The following is a 17379-nucleotide window of genomic DNA, read 5'->3' as shown; positions in this document are numbered from 1 at the left end:
GTTTATTTTTGAAGGAAAAAGTTGCGCAGAAAAGACCTTTTATTGATTTTTATGTTTTAAATGATACTCATTGCTGTAGCGTACCATCACCAAATGATGATAACAATGAAACATTTTAGTAGTGGTGGTTCAGGTGCTACAGCTATTGCCTACTTTCCAGCTTGGTTTTAGACCATCTATTGCCACATTTCCGAACAGTGGCGTGAAAAATTTGCTTTTTTAGTTAGTGTAGCCACCGTTGGCGCTAGTAGTATATACAGCTGTAATGCTCAGCCAAGATATGGTCGGACCGGATCTATACAGCGATTTAGAGCACGATGCTTGTTTTTGTATTAATTAATCTTAATTGTAAATAGTCGTTATGTTGTATCTTCTTGCTGTGTAACTTTTTTCTTATTTAACTAACTGTTTACTGTATGTTATTTCTGTCTTTTTTCTTCTTGTCTGTTACCTTCCGTGATTCTTCTCACTTGATGGTCTCATCGGAAGATCAGCGCTGGAAGCCACCAGCAACATGCTGAGATGGGGCCATTTCGTGGCACTTTAATCTTATTTTGTGTTTTCTTTTATACTATGTACTGTTCCGATTGTTTGTGCTTACGAATAAATCTATTCTATTCTATTCTATTCTAAAAAACTTTTTTAAAGCCTAATTTTCTTACTTTATCCTGAAGCCGCGTTTTCATGTTCCGAGCGAACGTTTTGTTTTGAGCAAATGATTGCCATTCTACCGATGATCGCTCAAAAAAGCATGTCAACCCATTTCTTGGCAATATATCTTACGAGATACATAGTTATACACTTTTTGTATTTTTTTACCATCAACATTTTTTTTCTCTATCAGGCCCAAGCGAGCCTTAGACGATATTTTTAATTTGCCAAAAAAAGAATGAAAACCTTCTACCTCGCAACTCGCAACGCAATTTTGATATTTCAAAATAATGAATGACCTTTTTATGGGCCTCTGGGCGACTAGAGATTATAAGTTGCATGATAAGTCTTAGAAAAATGTACCCAAATTGTTAACTTTTGTAATGTCACACAAGAAAAACGCCGATTATACCGAACGTTTTAAATCCACCTGTGTACCAACAGTCTTAGCGTAATACACCTTGTACCCTGTAAGCACACCATTCTCCTCCATGGGCTTGTCCCACGTCAGCAGCATGGCGGAGGATCCGATGGGGTACGCGTTGAATGATTTGACTGGTCTAGGTTTGCCCTCGGGGGTGACAAAACTTTTGTAATATCGCACAGAAAAAACGCCGGTGTTACCGAACATTTTAGACCCACCTGCGTGCCAACAGTCTTGGCGTAGTACACCTTGTACCCTGTAAGCACACCATTCTCCTCCATGGGCTTGTCCCACGTCAGCAGCATGGCGGAGGAGCCGATGGGGTACGCGTTGAATGATCTGACTGGTCCAGGCTTGCAATCGGGCGTGACGAAGCTTTTGTAATGTCGCACAGAAAAAACGCCGGTGTTATCAAACGTTTTAGACCCACCTGTGTGCCGACGGTCTTGGCGTAATACACCTTGTAGCCAGTAAGCACGCCATTCTCCTCCATGGGCTTATCCCACGTCAGCAGCATGGCGGAGGATCCAATAGGGTAGGCGTTGAATGATCTGACTGGTCCGGGCTTGCCCTCGGGCGTGACGAAGCTGAGCGTGTCGCTGGGCGGGCCGTTGTCGAAGCCGTTGTACACCATGATGCGGACGTTGTTCTTCTTGTGCGGCTTGAGGATGTTGATCATGACCTTGGTGGCGTCGGACTTGGCCTTGACCTTTAAATGATAAAAAACAGTTAAGAAATAATTTTTGATCCGTCCATTTTGCTCCATAAACAAAAATATGTACTGTGATATGTTTTTTGGTTACATATCAGAATACCGAAAATTCATTTACCTAATGTCGAATCACCTATGCTCGATTCACCTATTTTTTAATTACCTAACGATCATTTTACCTAAACATTGAATGACCTAAGTTTATAATACCTAAACTCAATTAACCTAATGGATGAAACACCTAATTAACGTTTTACCTAATGCGCATTTTACCTAACGCACGTTTTACCTAAAGCTATTATACCTAATGCATGAAACACCGAAAGCTGATATACCTAATGAACGATATACTTAAAGTTGTTTTACCTAATGGATAAAATACCTAAAACTGTTATACCTATTAACTAACGAAATACCTAAAATCGATATTCCTAAAGGACGGAATACCTAAAATCGATATATCTAATGCATGTTATACCGAAAGTCGATATACCTAATGGACGATATGCCTAAAGTTGATTTACCTATTGAACGAAATACCTAGAGCTAATATACCTAACGCACGTAACACATAAAGTCGATATACCTACTGCACGAAATACCTAAGGCTGGTATATGTTTTAACGAACGAAATACCTATAGCTAATACCTTCAAACAGGTAGGGTACCTACATTATCGTAGGTACCATAAATTTAGGTACCTACATTCCAAAATTTGGGCCATAATAAACTCGAATATCTTCAATCAGGTGTGACTATTATTGAATGCCGGAGTTTTAAGGAAAATGTTTTCATAAAGTGATGAAAAAATTCAGACAACATCAGCAAAAAGAAAATTGGTATTAATAGTTTATTGCTTTATCAAGGGTTTGAACTTGTGGCCATAAATGTTGTAGTTAGGGTAATTCAAGGGTAGAAGGCCATAGTTTTTTTAGAACGCGATAAAAAAATAAGTTTACATGTAATTAAAATAAATATTTTTAATACAGTTATATACAGCTCAAAAAGTGCTACTTTACGTAGCTGTTTAGCGTGCAGAAAGTTGGTTTTCGCGAACTAGAGCTTTTCAATTTTTTTTAAATTTATACTTGTCCAATTCATGACTACTTATTGATGAGTGTTAATATTAGTTTCCTTCAAACGTCGTAATCAACATAAAAACCTACTGTTAATGTAAGAAAATATACATATTTCATATTTTATTACTTACCTCTTCATCATTATAACACGTTTATTTTTTTAATATTGAATATTGAAAAACCGTTCTTAATAAGTTGTCTGAATGGAACGGAATAGCTGTCGAAACGCCTGTCAAAGAAGAGGCGTTTTTTCTTACTGCCTGTTTTAAGTTTCACATTCTAATTTATTTTTGACTGCGCATAAACATTATATGATTTAAACTATATTTTGCTATTTCTTTTAGAGTTTTTAATTTTAATCTGAATTTAATCAATAAATGTATGAATTTTATCATTTAATAATTTTATTATAGGTATCTATTAATTAGATATAATATTATTTTTATTTTTATTATTAATGCTATATTTACTTACATTATCTGCAGTAAATGATTTTTTATAACGACTTTAGGTATTTCGTTCATTACATACAGTCAACAGTAAAAATATCGGTGTAGCCATTGACATAGATATCTAGGGACTGACTGGCTTTACGGGCAATAATAATGAGGCATGACAGGGGCCAGTATAGCGGTGTGAAACCGCTACAACGCGATTGGTTGATGAGTTCGCATCATGTGCGCGATTGGTTGATGAGTTCGCATCATGCGCGCGATTGGTTGATGAGTTCACATTACGCGCGCTATTGGTCGCAACTAGTTGCGTTAGACTGCATGATTGGCTAGAATTCGTGAGTAACACCGCTGAACTAGTACCATTTTTAGTGCCCGTAAAGCCCGTCCTTAGATATTCTACGTCAATGGGTGTAGCCAACTTATTCAAAAATATGTCCCATAGTTCTTGATTCGCTGACATAAGAGCTATGGGACATGTTTTTGAGATGATTTGTGCACCCATATTTTTACAGTTAACAGTACCTAATAGGTATATCAACTTTATGTGTTACGTGCTTTAGGTATATTAACTTTAGGTATTTCGTTCAATAGGTAAATCAACTTTAGGGATATCGTACATTAGGTATATCGACTTTCGGTATTACGTGGATTAGGTATATCGACTTTAGGTATTCCGTCCTTTAGGGATATCGACTTTAGGTATTTCGTTCGTTAGGTATAACAGTTTTAGGTATTTTATCCATTAGGTAAATCAGCTTTAGGTATATCGTTCATTAGGTATATCAGCTTTAGGTGGATCGTCCATTAGGTATGTCAGCTTTAGGTGTTTCATGTATTAGGTAAATCGGTTTTAGGTATTTCAAGCATTAGGTGTATCAAGTTTAGGTAGATCGACCATAGGTATTCTGAGCTTAGGTAAAAAAATTATAGGTGAAACGTGCCTTAGGTAATTCGTCCATTAGGTGTTATGAGCTTAGGTTAATAAACCGTTAGGTGTTTAAAAAAATAGGTGAATCGAGCATAGGTGATTCGACATTAGGTAAATCAACTTTCGGTATTCTGATATGTAACCAGTTTTTTGACCGATGTACCTGATACCTTATCAGTCGAATCTCTATGTTTGTTTGGCATGATTAGGTATTATGATGATTTATATATGTGACGTTATTTATGAAAAGGGACCTTATTGTCGATGGCGCTTACGCGATTATTAACGGTGGTCCGAAATAAATACAATGCCACGCGACGCTGTGCGGCGTAAGCGCCATCGACAATAAGGTCCCTTTTCATAGATAATGCCCCATATAAAAAAGGTTAAATGTAAATTTTTCTTAACGTTGTATTGTAAAAATTACATTATGTTTTATTTATTTATGTAGAAAGGGGCTATTCATAAATTACGTCATTTTAAATTAGGGGAGCCTCCCGAACAAGCCGGTTTCCGAAAAGGCTATAGTACCATAGACCACATCCATACGCTGCGGCAAGTTATACAGAAGACCGAAGAGTATAACTTGCCATTATGCTTAGCGTTTGTGGACTATGAGAAAGCCTTCGATTCGGTGGCAACATGGGCGGTGCTTGAGTCTCTTCAGCGATGCCATATTGACTATCGGTACATCGAAGTGTTGAAGTGTTTGTATAGTAACGCCACCATGTCGGTCCGAGTACAGGAGCAGAGCACGAGGGCGATTCCATTGCGAAGAGGCGTAAGGCAGGGAGACGTTATCTCTCCGAAACTGTTTACTGCCGTAATGGAAGACGCCTTCAAGCTCCTGGAATGGGAAGGACTTGGCATCAACATCAACGGCGAATACATCACTCACCTTCGGTTTGCCGACGATATCGTAGTCATGGCAAAGTCGATGGAGGAACTCAGCATGATGCTCGATGACCTCAACCGAGTTTCACAACGGGTGGGCTTGAAAATGAACATGGACAAGACGAAACTTATGTCAAATGCCAATGTTGTGCCCATCCCAGTCTCTGTTGGGAACTCGGTACTCGAAGTTGTTGACTCGTACATCTACCTAGGACAAGTAGTCCAATTAGGTAGGTCCAACTTCGAGAAAGAGGTCAACCGCCGAATCCAACTCGGTTGGGCAGCGTTCGGGAAACTACGTAATGTCTTTTCGTCCGACATACCTCAGTGCCTCAAGACGAAAGTCTTTAATCAATGTGTGTTACCAGTGATGACTTACGGCTCCGAAACGTGGTCTTTCACTATCGGCCTCATCTCAAAACTCAGAGTCGCTCAACGAGCTATGGAGAGGGCTATGCTCGGAGTTTCTCTACGTGATCGAATCAGAAATGAGGAGATCCGTAGACGAACTAAAGTCACCGACATAGCCCACCGGATTAGCAAGCTGAAGTGGCAATGGGCAGGCCACATTGCACGCAGAGAAGATGGCCGATGGGGTCGAAAAGTGCTCGAGTGGAGACCACGGACTAGCAAGCGCAGCGTAGGACGTCCACCCACAAGATGGACAGACGATCTTGTTAAGGTCGCCGGAAGACGCTGGATGCGGGTCGCTTCCAACCGGCACGTGTGGAGGTCCAAGGGGGAGGCCTATGTTCAGCAGTGGACGTCTTATGGCTGAGATGATGATGATGATGATGAAATTAGGGGGGGGGGGGTCTGGACATCGGATGATGGTAGCATGACGTAGGAGGAAACGGGTCATTCGAAGCATGATTTTTGGATGATTTTAGGGGGGGGGTCAAAATCGTCAAAAATCGATGACGTAATTTATGGACAGTCCCAAAGCAGACAAGCAAACTAATCGCCTAATGGGAAGCAATAATCGTCGCCCGTGGACATCCGCAAAACCATATAGGGGTTGTAAATGCGGCGCTAGCCTTAAAGACAGGAGTACGCGGACGAGAGTTATCTTTTTATGCAAATAAATGATCGAATGTGAATATTTGATACCTCGCGAACTTGGTCCTCCTCGCCATCGGTCCACGTCTGTATGCGGTACCCGTTGAAGTGTCCTCGCACGGAGTCCGGCGGCACGGGGTTCCAGCTGAGCAGCGCCTCGTTGCCGGAGATGACCTCGACGAGCGTGAAGTTGGTGGGCGCCAGCAGCGGCCGGTCCTCGCCCGACCAGCCGATCACCTCCACCGGGGCCACGTTCGACGCTCCCTTCGAGTTCCACGCCACAACCTATGGAAGATACTATACTTAATACAGGAATTACACATCTTGTGTCTTCTTCTTTTAATTTTTAACAAGCAGAAACGTCTGCGAACGATGCTATTAAGCTTAGAATAAATTTAAAAGTGGAAAAATTACTGTCTTGGGTGAGACTTGAACTCACGGCCTCTGGATCGATACTCCAGCGCTCTGCCATCTGAGCCACCAAGACCTCATCCATAGCTAGCAAATCTTTCCACCATATTATAGGTCAAGGGGACCTTAGCGACATCTACCGCAAGAGTGTTACACTTCTTAAACGGCTACCGGAGTTCCAAGTCATATTGGAAATTCACCAGTTATGATGTGCTAATTTTTTAATTTTTAACAAAGGCCGTGAGTTCAAGTCTCACCCAAGACAGTAATTTTTCCACTTTTAAATTTGTCTTGTGTCTTCTTTTTTTTTATGACTTACATCATATTTATGATGACTTCGCCAATGACAAGTGTGCTCGATTAGCATAGCATGATGTTGTTCGGTACTTTTAGCAAATTGATAGCTGGACTTACAATTAGCCATGAAGATTGCCAGGTAGCCATAAGGAATGGTTAAATGCATTTCAAGATGAATTTCATTGGCTGGAAGTGTGCCAATGACTAGTTTATTGCATAATATACTATCGATATTCTCACTTTAAACAAAATTTTTGATTAAAAAAAATTAAAAAATATTGTCGAGACGACTTCGCATTTTTAAGTTCAACCGTAAATCCAAATATTGTGTCGTCAAATATATTTGCATTCAGACATCTCTTACAGTGTTTCGGGAGATGTAGATAACAAAAATATACAATTCTAATCGTATTCCCATCGGCAAGGAAAATATTTTTAAGATACGTCCAGTATTAGGGTTCCGCACCCAAAGGGTAAAAACGGGACCCTATTATTAAGATAAGACTTCACTGTCCGTCTGTCTGTCTGTCACCAGGCTGTATCTCATGAATCGTGATAGCTAGACAGTTGAAATTTTCACAAATTATCTATTTCTGTTGCCGCTATAACAAGAAATACTAGAAACAAAATAAAATTAATATTTAAGTGGGGCTCCCATACAACAAACGTATTTTTTTTGCCGATTTTTGCGTAATTTTGTGCGCGAGTCCGGCTCGCACACGGCCGGTTTTATTACCTTGATCTTGTAGGGCACGAAGGTGGGCGTGTTGGGCACCAGCAGCTCGCTCTGGCGCCAGTCCTGCACGGTCTGGTCGGTCCAGCCCTCGCCCGTGTCGTTGCGCTTGTACGACACCTGGTAGTAGAACCCGGGCCCGTTGTGCTCGATTTGGGGCATTTTCTGTGGGAAACAGTGGTCTATTAGATGATGGACGCACGCTAAGATGTAAATAAAACCCCAACCAGGGGTGCGAAACTCTTCCTTTCGGGCATTCTCTGCTCCGTTCGGCTTCGAGCAATTATTAGGGTTGACACACCTTGATGTCCCTTTGCGTGTACGACCACAGATAAATAGCCGAAAGGGATAGTACCATACATAAGAAAGGGACAGCATGATTCGTCCCTGAACCGCTGTCAAACTTCGGATTTGTAGGAAGTTTCCTTTCTGTACCGTAGTACTATTACTTATTCTGTGCTCCAACTCCCAAGGTTTAAAATTTACCAGCCCAAACGTAAGTGACCGAAAGTCGAATTTTGTTTTTCTTTTACCGATTTGTATCGTGCCCGTGGGTCACGGGGGTTATAATAATGCGTTCAGAATTCTTTATCGAAACAGTCGGTGCCTGAGCAGAAGCGAAACGAGCGACAAGTGTCGTGACTTTGATTCGAAATTCGTCAAAACAGTGTCTAAATATCTCCTCAACAAACAAATAAAAACTCCACTCACCGACCAAAATATGACCATATTGTTAGGCGCTCGACCACGACCCTCCACCTTGTCGGGGTTCTTGTACGGCACGTCGGGCTGCGTCGTGCACACCTCCGAGTGCCCGGACGGCGCCGACGGCCCGATCTTGTTGTGCGCCACCACTCGGAACGTGTAGTTAGCCCAGGGGGTCAACTCCACTGTCCAGGAGGTCTCTATAGCGGGCACGTTGTCGTTGGCGGAGTCCCAGGTGTCGGGCGTGAACGTGGTGTTGTACTGGATGGAGTAGCGCAGGATGGGCGCGCGGTTGTCGCCTTTAGGCTCCCAGTGCAGGTTGGCAACTTTCTCGCGGCACTCGACGCCGACCAGCACGGGGGGGTTGGGTCGATCTATCAAATTAAAATTTCGGAGTTAGTTTTGTATTATTTTTTTAGTTCTCCTGATACATTAGCTTATGGCGGTTTCAGACTAGCGTACATTTCTGCGCGTATACGGTTATTTCGGCGGTATGAGCTTACACGCGCGTTACATTTCCCTACACTTGGTTTTAACGTGCTTATAAGAGCATTACTTTTCCCTTCATTTGGTCTATACTAAGCTTAGACGCGCGTACGCTCGTTTGAAACGCTAGTTTGAAACCGCCCTTACTCGTTCCCACAAATAATAAAATACAAACGTTTAAATCTTTTCATATCTCATGCTCTGAAAGTGGGTCGTTGTTGTTCTAAAAGGTGCGCAGAAAGTGATACGTTTATGCTCTAGCGCAGAAAAGTAGTGTACTCCTCTGCGTCCCCGTCCCACGAACAACTGGGTGGAAACAAAATGGAAAAATAGTGTCTTTATTTCCTCGCTTGGAACAATTGGTAACTGTTTAATTTTACTAATCCCACGTTGATCCTTTTTTTTATAAAAAATGATGTAAGTAAATTGTTAAAAACAATTTTTTCTTGTTTCTTTCGTTGAATTCTATTTACTCGATTTCGTAAGGCGGGAACCAACAGGAATACACCAAAAATATTTTTTTAAACCTTACACTTGCGTAAATTAGCAAAGGCAAAATCTTATACAGCCACAGTTAAACCTTTGTACGATATTAAATTGGTTTTTAAAGTTATTTAGCACTATATTCATGAAAATAAAATAAAATACAAGATAAAAATTTTGTTATATTATTAATGAAATTGTTATTTAATATTTAAAATACTTTTATTATGTTATTACGTGGTGCGGTGCACCAAGGTCGCGGTGCGGTCCGGTAGCCTGTTGCGGCTTTTAGAACGAAAAAGTATAAAATTAAAAAGTAAGAGGCAATCCCGCTGATTTTCATACTATAATGTACAAACCATTTTAAAATTACTGCAGTTTGTTAAAAAATGTGTATTTTCGTAAATATTGCAATCTAAATGATTTTCGCTAGGGGTTATTAATCTTTACACTTGTAAAGTCTCCGATTGCAAGTAAGTCCTAATGAAAAAAATCATGGCCGTAGGTCTATTAGGTACTTCAATTGCTGATTTTCCGAAATTGCCTTGTCTTGTTTGGTTTCCTCGCATTCGATATGAAAAGTAGAGTGTTTAACTCGGGTGAAAGGCACCATTTCCGTCTCGGACTATTGGCGCTCTCACTGCGTTCGAGCGCCAAACTACCTCGACAGAAATGGGTGCCTTTCAACCCTTGGTTAACAATCTACTATTGAACGCCACGCCTGTCGCATCATCGTAAACCTTGTTGAAATGCACGAAGGTTGATATTAGACTGTAGCTGAGCGATCAGTTGACGCTTTTGGCGGTCAAAAGGTTAAACTCACGTTGTTGAAACTACAAAAACATGAGTAAAAAAATGTTTTTTTTTTTTTAGAATCTGTATTGGTATGAGCTCAAGTCGTTGATAATAATATAAATGAGATAGTCGTGGGTAATCTTGTGACTTACCTTGTACTATAAGTGTGGCCTCAGCGCGGGCCTCGTCAATGGGAGTCTTGACGACGCACTGGTACGGGCCCGAGTCCAGCTCGATGGTGTCGGAGATGAGCAGCGAATAGTCGTTAGTCATCTTGAAGCGCGGTTGACCTTCGAAGTCGATAGTTTGACCCTTGGAAAACAAAAGATAAATGAATATACAACATACCGTAATTTGTGTCGAATACCGTAATCAAATACTAGTTGACAATGTGTCAAAATCAAAACATTATTTATTCAAGTACGCCTTTCGAACGCTTCTTGTGAACCATTTAGTACATCTACGTGTACATTATATCTTGCGAGAAAGAATAATTGGTGGTTAGTTACTTTTTCGCCGCTTATCGGAGGATCAATTGTGACTTTCCATCATATACTTATGCTTCAAATGCAATAAGGTCCTCTTTATCTGAAATTCCAAAAGAAATTCCGATAGAAAGGTTTTTATTGCACATGAAGCATAAGGACCCTTCTCTGATGGAAAGCCACAATTAATAAAGTTTGTTAGTATGTACCTTGAACTCCCAGGTGACATCGGTGTGTAGGTCGGGGTCGGTGTCGGGCGTGCAGCGGAACGTGGCTTGCGACCCGGCCGCCACCTCGTAGTCTTCAGGTTCATTCTTGATGGTGGACCGCTCTAAATTAAAAAAGAATCATATGTCAAAAGACCGCGCGCATGATGTAGCTGATGACCATATCAACTAGCCCATAGACACACTCTTTAGGGTTCCGTACCCGAAGCGTAAAAACGGGACCCTAATTACTAAGACCGCTGTCCGTTCGTCTGTTTGTCACCAGGCTGTATCTCATGAACCGTGATGGCTAGAAAGTTGAAATTTTCACAGATGATGTAGTTCTGATGCCGCTATAACAACAAATACTAAAAAGTACGGAACCCTCGATGGGCGAGTCCGACTCGCACTTGTCCGGTTATTTTTAGTGATTCGCATGGGGCACTAAAGTAGCGACGCTAAGCACGAGGAATTTAGGACATTGACGCGCCTGTTCCTATTTCTATCGCACGCGCATGAATATGTTGCTGTTTCGCTTGCACTGTCATTGACCGCCGACATCATCGGCGGGACAGCAATATAATTACGTGTCGATAGGAACAGGCGAGTTAATGTAAGTCGTGGTTCGCGTCCTTACTTTAGTCGCTCGGTTCAAACTCAATCGTTCGGCGAGTCTGCCAAACAATTATTCCAAAGAACGAATCGCCAGCGGCTAGGGCACACAACTGGACAGTTAAGTCTCTTTACATTGATATTACACGTTTAGGGCCGGTAGCACTACGCACAACTGACTAACGTTAAAATATCCCTTAGTTAAGATTTGTAAGTACCTCTCCTCAAAGAAGCTGCGCTGCGTACCAGGGTTATGTGTCATCAATACTTTCTTACGGCCTAATACTGTGGGGCAACTTTGTAAGAGAACCAATAGCATTCAAATGCTTATCAGTAAATTTAGGCTTAACAAATAAGTATGAGGTCTCACGTTTGACTTCGAGTGTGCCGTATGCAGACTTCTCGCCGAAGCTATTCTGCGCGTAACAGCGGTACACGCCGGCGTCGCTGTACCCTACTCTGCGAATCACCAGGTCGCCCATCGTGGTGATGTTGAAGCTACAAACAGAATTAAATACGTATATATTATTATATTTTAAGAGACGTCAAAATCGTCACGTCCTATAGGATAGTTGGAATGTGATGGAGGGGACGGCTTCGATTGTTCGTCAATTGAATCAAACTTTCACCAACCTGTCCCGTAGCACTTGTGCCCAATTGACGTAGGCACTAGTTTTTACGAAAGCGACTGCCATCTGACCTACCAACCCAGAGGGGAAACTAGGCCTTATTAGGATTAGTCCGGTTCCTCACGATGTTTTCCTTCACCGAAAAGCAACTGGTAAATATCAAATGATATTTCGTACATAAGTTTCGAAAAACTCATTGGTACGAGCCGGGGTTTGAACCCGCGACCTCAGATTGAAAGTCGCTCGCTCTAACCGCTAGGCCACCAGCCCATCAATCCCATCATCTCTCAATATTATAGTATGGCACTCACTTGCCGCCGGTGAGCTCGACGTCGTTGCGCATCCACTTGACGATGGGCCGCGGCGCGCCGAACACTCGGCAGCGCATCACCACCTCGGACCCGTCCACTTTAGTCACGTTCTCGGGACCTTCTTTGATCTCCGGCGGGATTGCTGTGGAAAGTCATAATGTCAGTACAAGGCTAAAACTCGAGCGACCGGCGATTACACCAGCTACACTATAGGCCGGTTCGGCTGATCATAAATGATAAACAGAATGGAGAAATATCACAGAATGCCGGACATTCCACAGAATGCCTGATCATGATTATTAGGTAATGACGCTTGATGCAACCGGTTCTGTATCTCCTATATCATTGCAATAAGGCTTTACAGATTCCAATTTTCAGTTCCCTGTGTACATAGCTTTTAACTACATGCTTAGCAACATTTTGGAGCAAAAACGTTCTTCACTTCCTTCGCACGCAATGCATAAGGTTCTTCTTCTACCTAGCGTTATCCCGGCCTTTGCCAGGGTCCGCTTTCCAATAATAATAAGGTTATCGTAGTTTTAGACAGGACAGCAGATTGTTTTGTGTGAGTAAATTGGATACATTATCCTGGAAAGGTTGCGTAATATCTCACCACCCCAGTTCCATTACACAATCTTTGAAAACCCTGCATATATTGTATATTGTAAAACGACGCAGCTATTATCATTAGATGAAGAATAACGTGTGAAATATGAATATTGATGTGTGGCATATGGGCGGCGAGTCCAGGTGGCGCGCGGTCGTGCTAACGACGAACGCACGAGCCATATGGGATACGTTGATGCAAGAATTTTAAGTGTTTCCGAGAGTACAATGCTACGTTTATATTTATTTGTGCCAGAGAAAAATAGCGCGATAATATGAAATGTTGTTCTGGCCTTAATAATGTTTACCAAGTATTTCATAAATAGGTACTATTTGACACATGATAACTCTAAAATACAAAACTATGGCCCAGGTGTGCATATTAGCTGAGTTAATAGATAGGTAGGTATAAACGTAGCGCACTCATAAACAGAAACCAACACGAGGTCGCATAAGTGACCCAATATACAATACCATCTTAGTAGGTACGTTCCGAAATCAGTCCCAATCCCATGTTTTCCATTTATTTTGATGTATTTTTTCCCGTTTCATTTATCCATTAGTGGACGGACGCAACATGAGGCGCCAAGGATTACATAATGTATGAAAGCTACAAAGAAAAGAGAGGATATTGTTATCCCTCACCGGGCAAAGACATGCGATCGATCCAGGCTCACTCAGCTGACTCACGGGAGCTCCGGGGAGGTGTATTTACACCTTCTGACTCAGCACTTGTTGCGTTATTACATTACCTACACAATTTACGCAGAACCCATCGAATCACGGGATGATGCAGTATGACGAGGAACCTAATTTAATAACGTACGAATCTAGGATGATTAGCGATGCGACTTGCGAGTAGTATATATGATATTTTATGACGTATTTCATTGTATTGTATGTAATTTCTAACACTGAGCAGTTTTTCCATTAAAAAGAATTTTTCTCTGCATCATGGCAGCGCACAAAAAGTCGCTTCAAAAAACAGTTAGGTATAACAAATCTATAGGTAGCTTAATTTATACGAATTCTAGGAAAAGTAAAACATTTAAAAGTAGAAAGAAATCGAGGTAAAAAGTTTATCAAAGATTAAAAGCCAATAGCATGACCTGAACTTGTAATGTTATATTTGTTTGGTCGAATAGCCATTCATCAGTCTGTTTTATTTTTATTTATCTGACCTGTAAAGAGGTCAGCGTATGCAGCGCGCTAAGACAAACACCGTAGGCGCAAGTATCCATATCCTCGCATTCAGGAGAGTGAGGTGTGGGCGTGTGAAGCGAGGAAGTGGCCAATAGACAACAGGCGGTGGACATAGACGCTTCCGAGCTAGGGGACAGAGCTGTTAGCTTTTTTTAGATTTCTAGTCCTTAATTGCTTACTACCTGGCAAAGCGATGTGTCAGTAACGAAAGGTGAGAAATACTAAACTTTTGTGGGTGGCGCCTAGATTGCTGCCGTTGCGTTATTGTTGTGGTGTTGCGTTGCGTTGCTGGCCGTTGAGTTGCCTCAGTAGCGTCTGGTAGTTTCGTAAAGATAGCCGTATTAAGAAGATTGATTAGCACACAGCCACCATATTTAAAGAATCGGCTTTTATTTGATAACTATTAATAACGGCGGAATCTGAACAAACGTCGTTACCCAGTTTCGGCGCTCATACGCGTTTGATTGCGGGAAGCAGTTATGGAACTATATTCAGCTTTACTGCCTGACAGCGGGTCAATGAGGGCCGGCCTCGCAAACAATCCGTCTAGATTACGAGAGCTCAATGAAAAAATACCTGATGAAAACTAAGCCTGTATCGATCACAATACAGCTTATAAAAATATTTGAGGGTTTTAAGAGTAGTGACAGATTTAAAAGCGAGGTTTTGTCAAACGGCACAAAACGGAAACTTCTTTAGTATGTCTACCTATCGAGTCCGAGTCCCACGGAAATTTTGTAATTAAAGAAGCCGATGTTTTGTTAAAGCTACAGTTGATTTAGTAACCGCAATTAGTGGCCCCATTTCCCCCCTTTTTAAGCATTCATGAAGAGAACCGAATTTCCGTTACTGTACTGACCTATATATATGAATATAGCCGGTTGGTTCTCACTTTAGCTTAACCTTATGCGTGCATTTCATGTTTTTGTTTTTTGAATAAATTAAGTTACATAATAGCTACTTCTCCATGCTTGCATGCAATGCAGTCTGAAGTAACCACACACGCGAAAGCCTAACACATAAGATATACCAACAGGTAGATTAGCACTCCGCGGTCGCTGAACTCGTGACCGAACGTAGTTCACACTCGCAGTTTAGCTAACAAGGGAAGAATTACTCGAAATGAAAATTTATATTTCCGGTACCTGAAATAGTCTTATGTAAGTCTATCGCGACTTACAAAGATTTCATCTAGAATTATAAGGATGTGTTGCTCAATAACACGCTTTATATTAATCATTACGAAAATGGGGTTCTTCCAGAAAATAATCCACTTTCAACATTAGTTATACTGATAAATAAATTAGTAGGCAATGACTGATGACCTGAAGGCAATTAACATGATATTTCCTCTACAAGAAATTTATTTTCGTAATTGTCGGTTGTTCTAAAATAGACTAAAATACGAATAATTTTATTAAATAACTGTACAGCGAAGAGGCACATAAAGAAAAGCCATACATATTCATTTAACTTTAATAAATACAAGGAAATAGGAAAAATTAAATAACGTAAATATTTATCCTTAAAAGGCCGCTATCACATATATGTAATTAGTAATTATATAATAGAGCGGTAAACCACATTTTTCCCTACGATCAGGACCTAACGGTGAGTCACAAAACCCCGCGCGGATCAAGGGATTAAAGTCCCAAATTGCTTGCTCATGTCGACGCTTTTATGGTATAGAAAAAAGGGCTATTATCGCTTGACTTTTACTAGGAGCCGTAAGCTCGGGTCAATCCACCCTTGCACAATCTCCCCACGGGCGCACCCGCGCATTCTTTTCACCCCAGAATCGCACTAGCGTGGAACTATAAAGGGCATATGTAATAAAGCTTTCTACCACACGTCTGTCTGTTTGGATTGGTAGAGAGTACAGGTAGCGGCACAATCGCATCAACACGCGATGGTAGCTGACAGCTGCAACTTTTTTTTGTTCCTTAGAGGTGTCGAGAAGGTGATTGATGGGGTGCGATTTAATGATACGATCCGAATCGCATTGATGTGATACGTTTTACGGACGGAGTCTAGTCTAGAGCGATGACGATCGGCTGTAACTAATTTAGGGTGCCCAATTTACAAATACCTAAGTAAAATGAAACTGAAGTTCCAATTGTGGTGAACTTACTACAATAATTACACTTCCGTACTGTATCGGCCCTTGAACTTACGTTGTTCTTAAACAAAAATACGGCTGCGCTACAGTGAAATATCTATGTAGAGATGTATTCTAAAAAAAACCGCATAAACGAAGAGAGTACTCAAACATAATATGCAGGCTCTTAGCTTCCTTAGCATTTAACGACGCACAAACAGCCTCCCCCGTTTAGCGAGTGCATGAATACATAAAGTGCAGTAAACGAGCGCGAATTGCAGGCGGTTCCACGGGGATTGTGCGCAAACATTCCACCCCCGGCGTTTCCGATACCGTTTAAATTCCTAGCCGTCTGCACTCTCTATGCAAGATAGTGATATAATAGATTTGACTGATTAGACTACAATCTTTAATAAATGTTATTTTTGAAACTTTATATGGATAAATGTATTTGTTGTTGCGCAATAGGTAATTGTAGATGAACAGTCATTAAGGCGAAAAAGCCCAAATTCATTATAATAGCCTCTTTCCAAGCCTGTCACGGTTGTTTATCTTGCAATATTTCCTTGTCTCCGCGTTAATGTTTACATTTCAAGAAACACGCACAAAGCTGATATTTATAGCGGTTTTTAAATTATTTGTTGGTAAAGAGACAAATTTATCAATAACCGAAAGCTGAGCTATTTCTTCACGGTACAAACAAGTTCCCCGTTACTTCCATTCTTATCTCTGTAATTTGTCATTATAAATTTAGAGTGACAGCCGTATTCTAGCCTGTTCATTTGTTTTCTCATAAAACTCTGGAATTGTGAATGACAACATGAATGATCCAATTTGTGCGCCGGGACGTTTTCGGTACGAGACAGCAGCGGGATAGACTTCCGGGATCCCATTAGACTGAATTGGACTGTTGTTGGTCTAAATGGAAATATGTATATTGTTTTCTACAAATAATAAAATTCAAGTGTACAATTTTGGATTAAATATTGATATAATATTTTATATTGGTTACTTATTATGCATTTCGTTAAAAGTTTGGAAAGTCTCCCAAAACGTAGCATTAACAAGGATTTTAGGAATCAAGCCAAGCGAAGAGATACGATCTTTGTCTATTTTA

At 41.0% G+C, this 17379-nt stretch overlaps 1 protein-coding gene across 1 annotated transcript in view; it reads right to left on the bottom strand.

Annotated features, from left to right (window-relative positions):
* LOC134789668 (neuroglian) overlaps positions 1-17379 on the bottom strand; it is a 52808-nt gene that overhangs the window by 8016 nt on the left and 27413 nt on the right. The window contains exons 7-14 of the mRNA XM_063760263.1: positions 12356-12497; positions 11786-11913; positions 10807-10928; positions 10265-10424; positions 8355-8722; positions 7647-7808; positions 6254-6487; positions 1506-1784 (exon numbers count right to left, since the gene is read on the bottom strand). Of these exons, the coding sequence (XP_063616333.1) occupies positions 1506-1784; positions 6254-6487; positions 7647-7808; positions 8355-8722; positions 10265-10424; positions 10807-10928; positions 11786-11913; positions 12356-12497 (1595 nt within the window). The remainder of the gene's footprint in view (positions 1-1505; positions 1785-6253; positions 6488-7646; positions 7809-8354; positions 8723-10264; positions 10425-10806; positions 10929-11785; positions 11914-12355; positions 12498-17379) is intronic.

This window comes from Cydia splendana, chromosome 4 (assembly GCF_910591565.1).
Source record: "Cydia splendana chromosome 4, ilCydSple1.2, whole genome shotgun sequence".
Taxonomy (NCBI): Eukaryota; Metazoa; Arthropoda; class Insecta; order Lepidoptera; family Tortricidae; genus Cydia; species Cydia splendana.
This window is presented reverse-complemented; position numbering and strand designations above follow the sequence as displayed.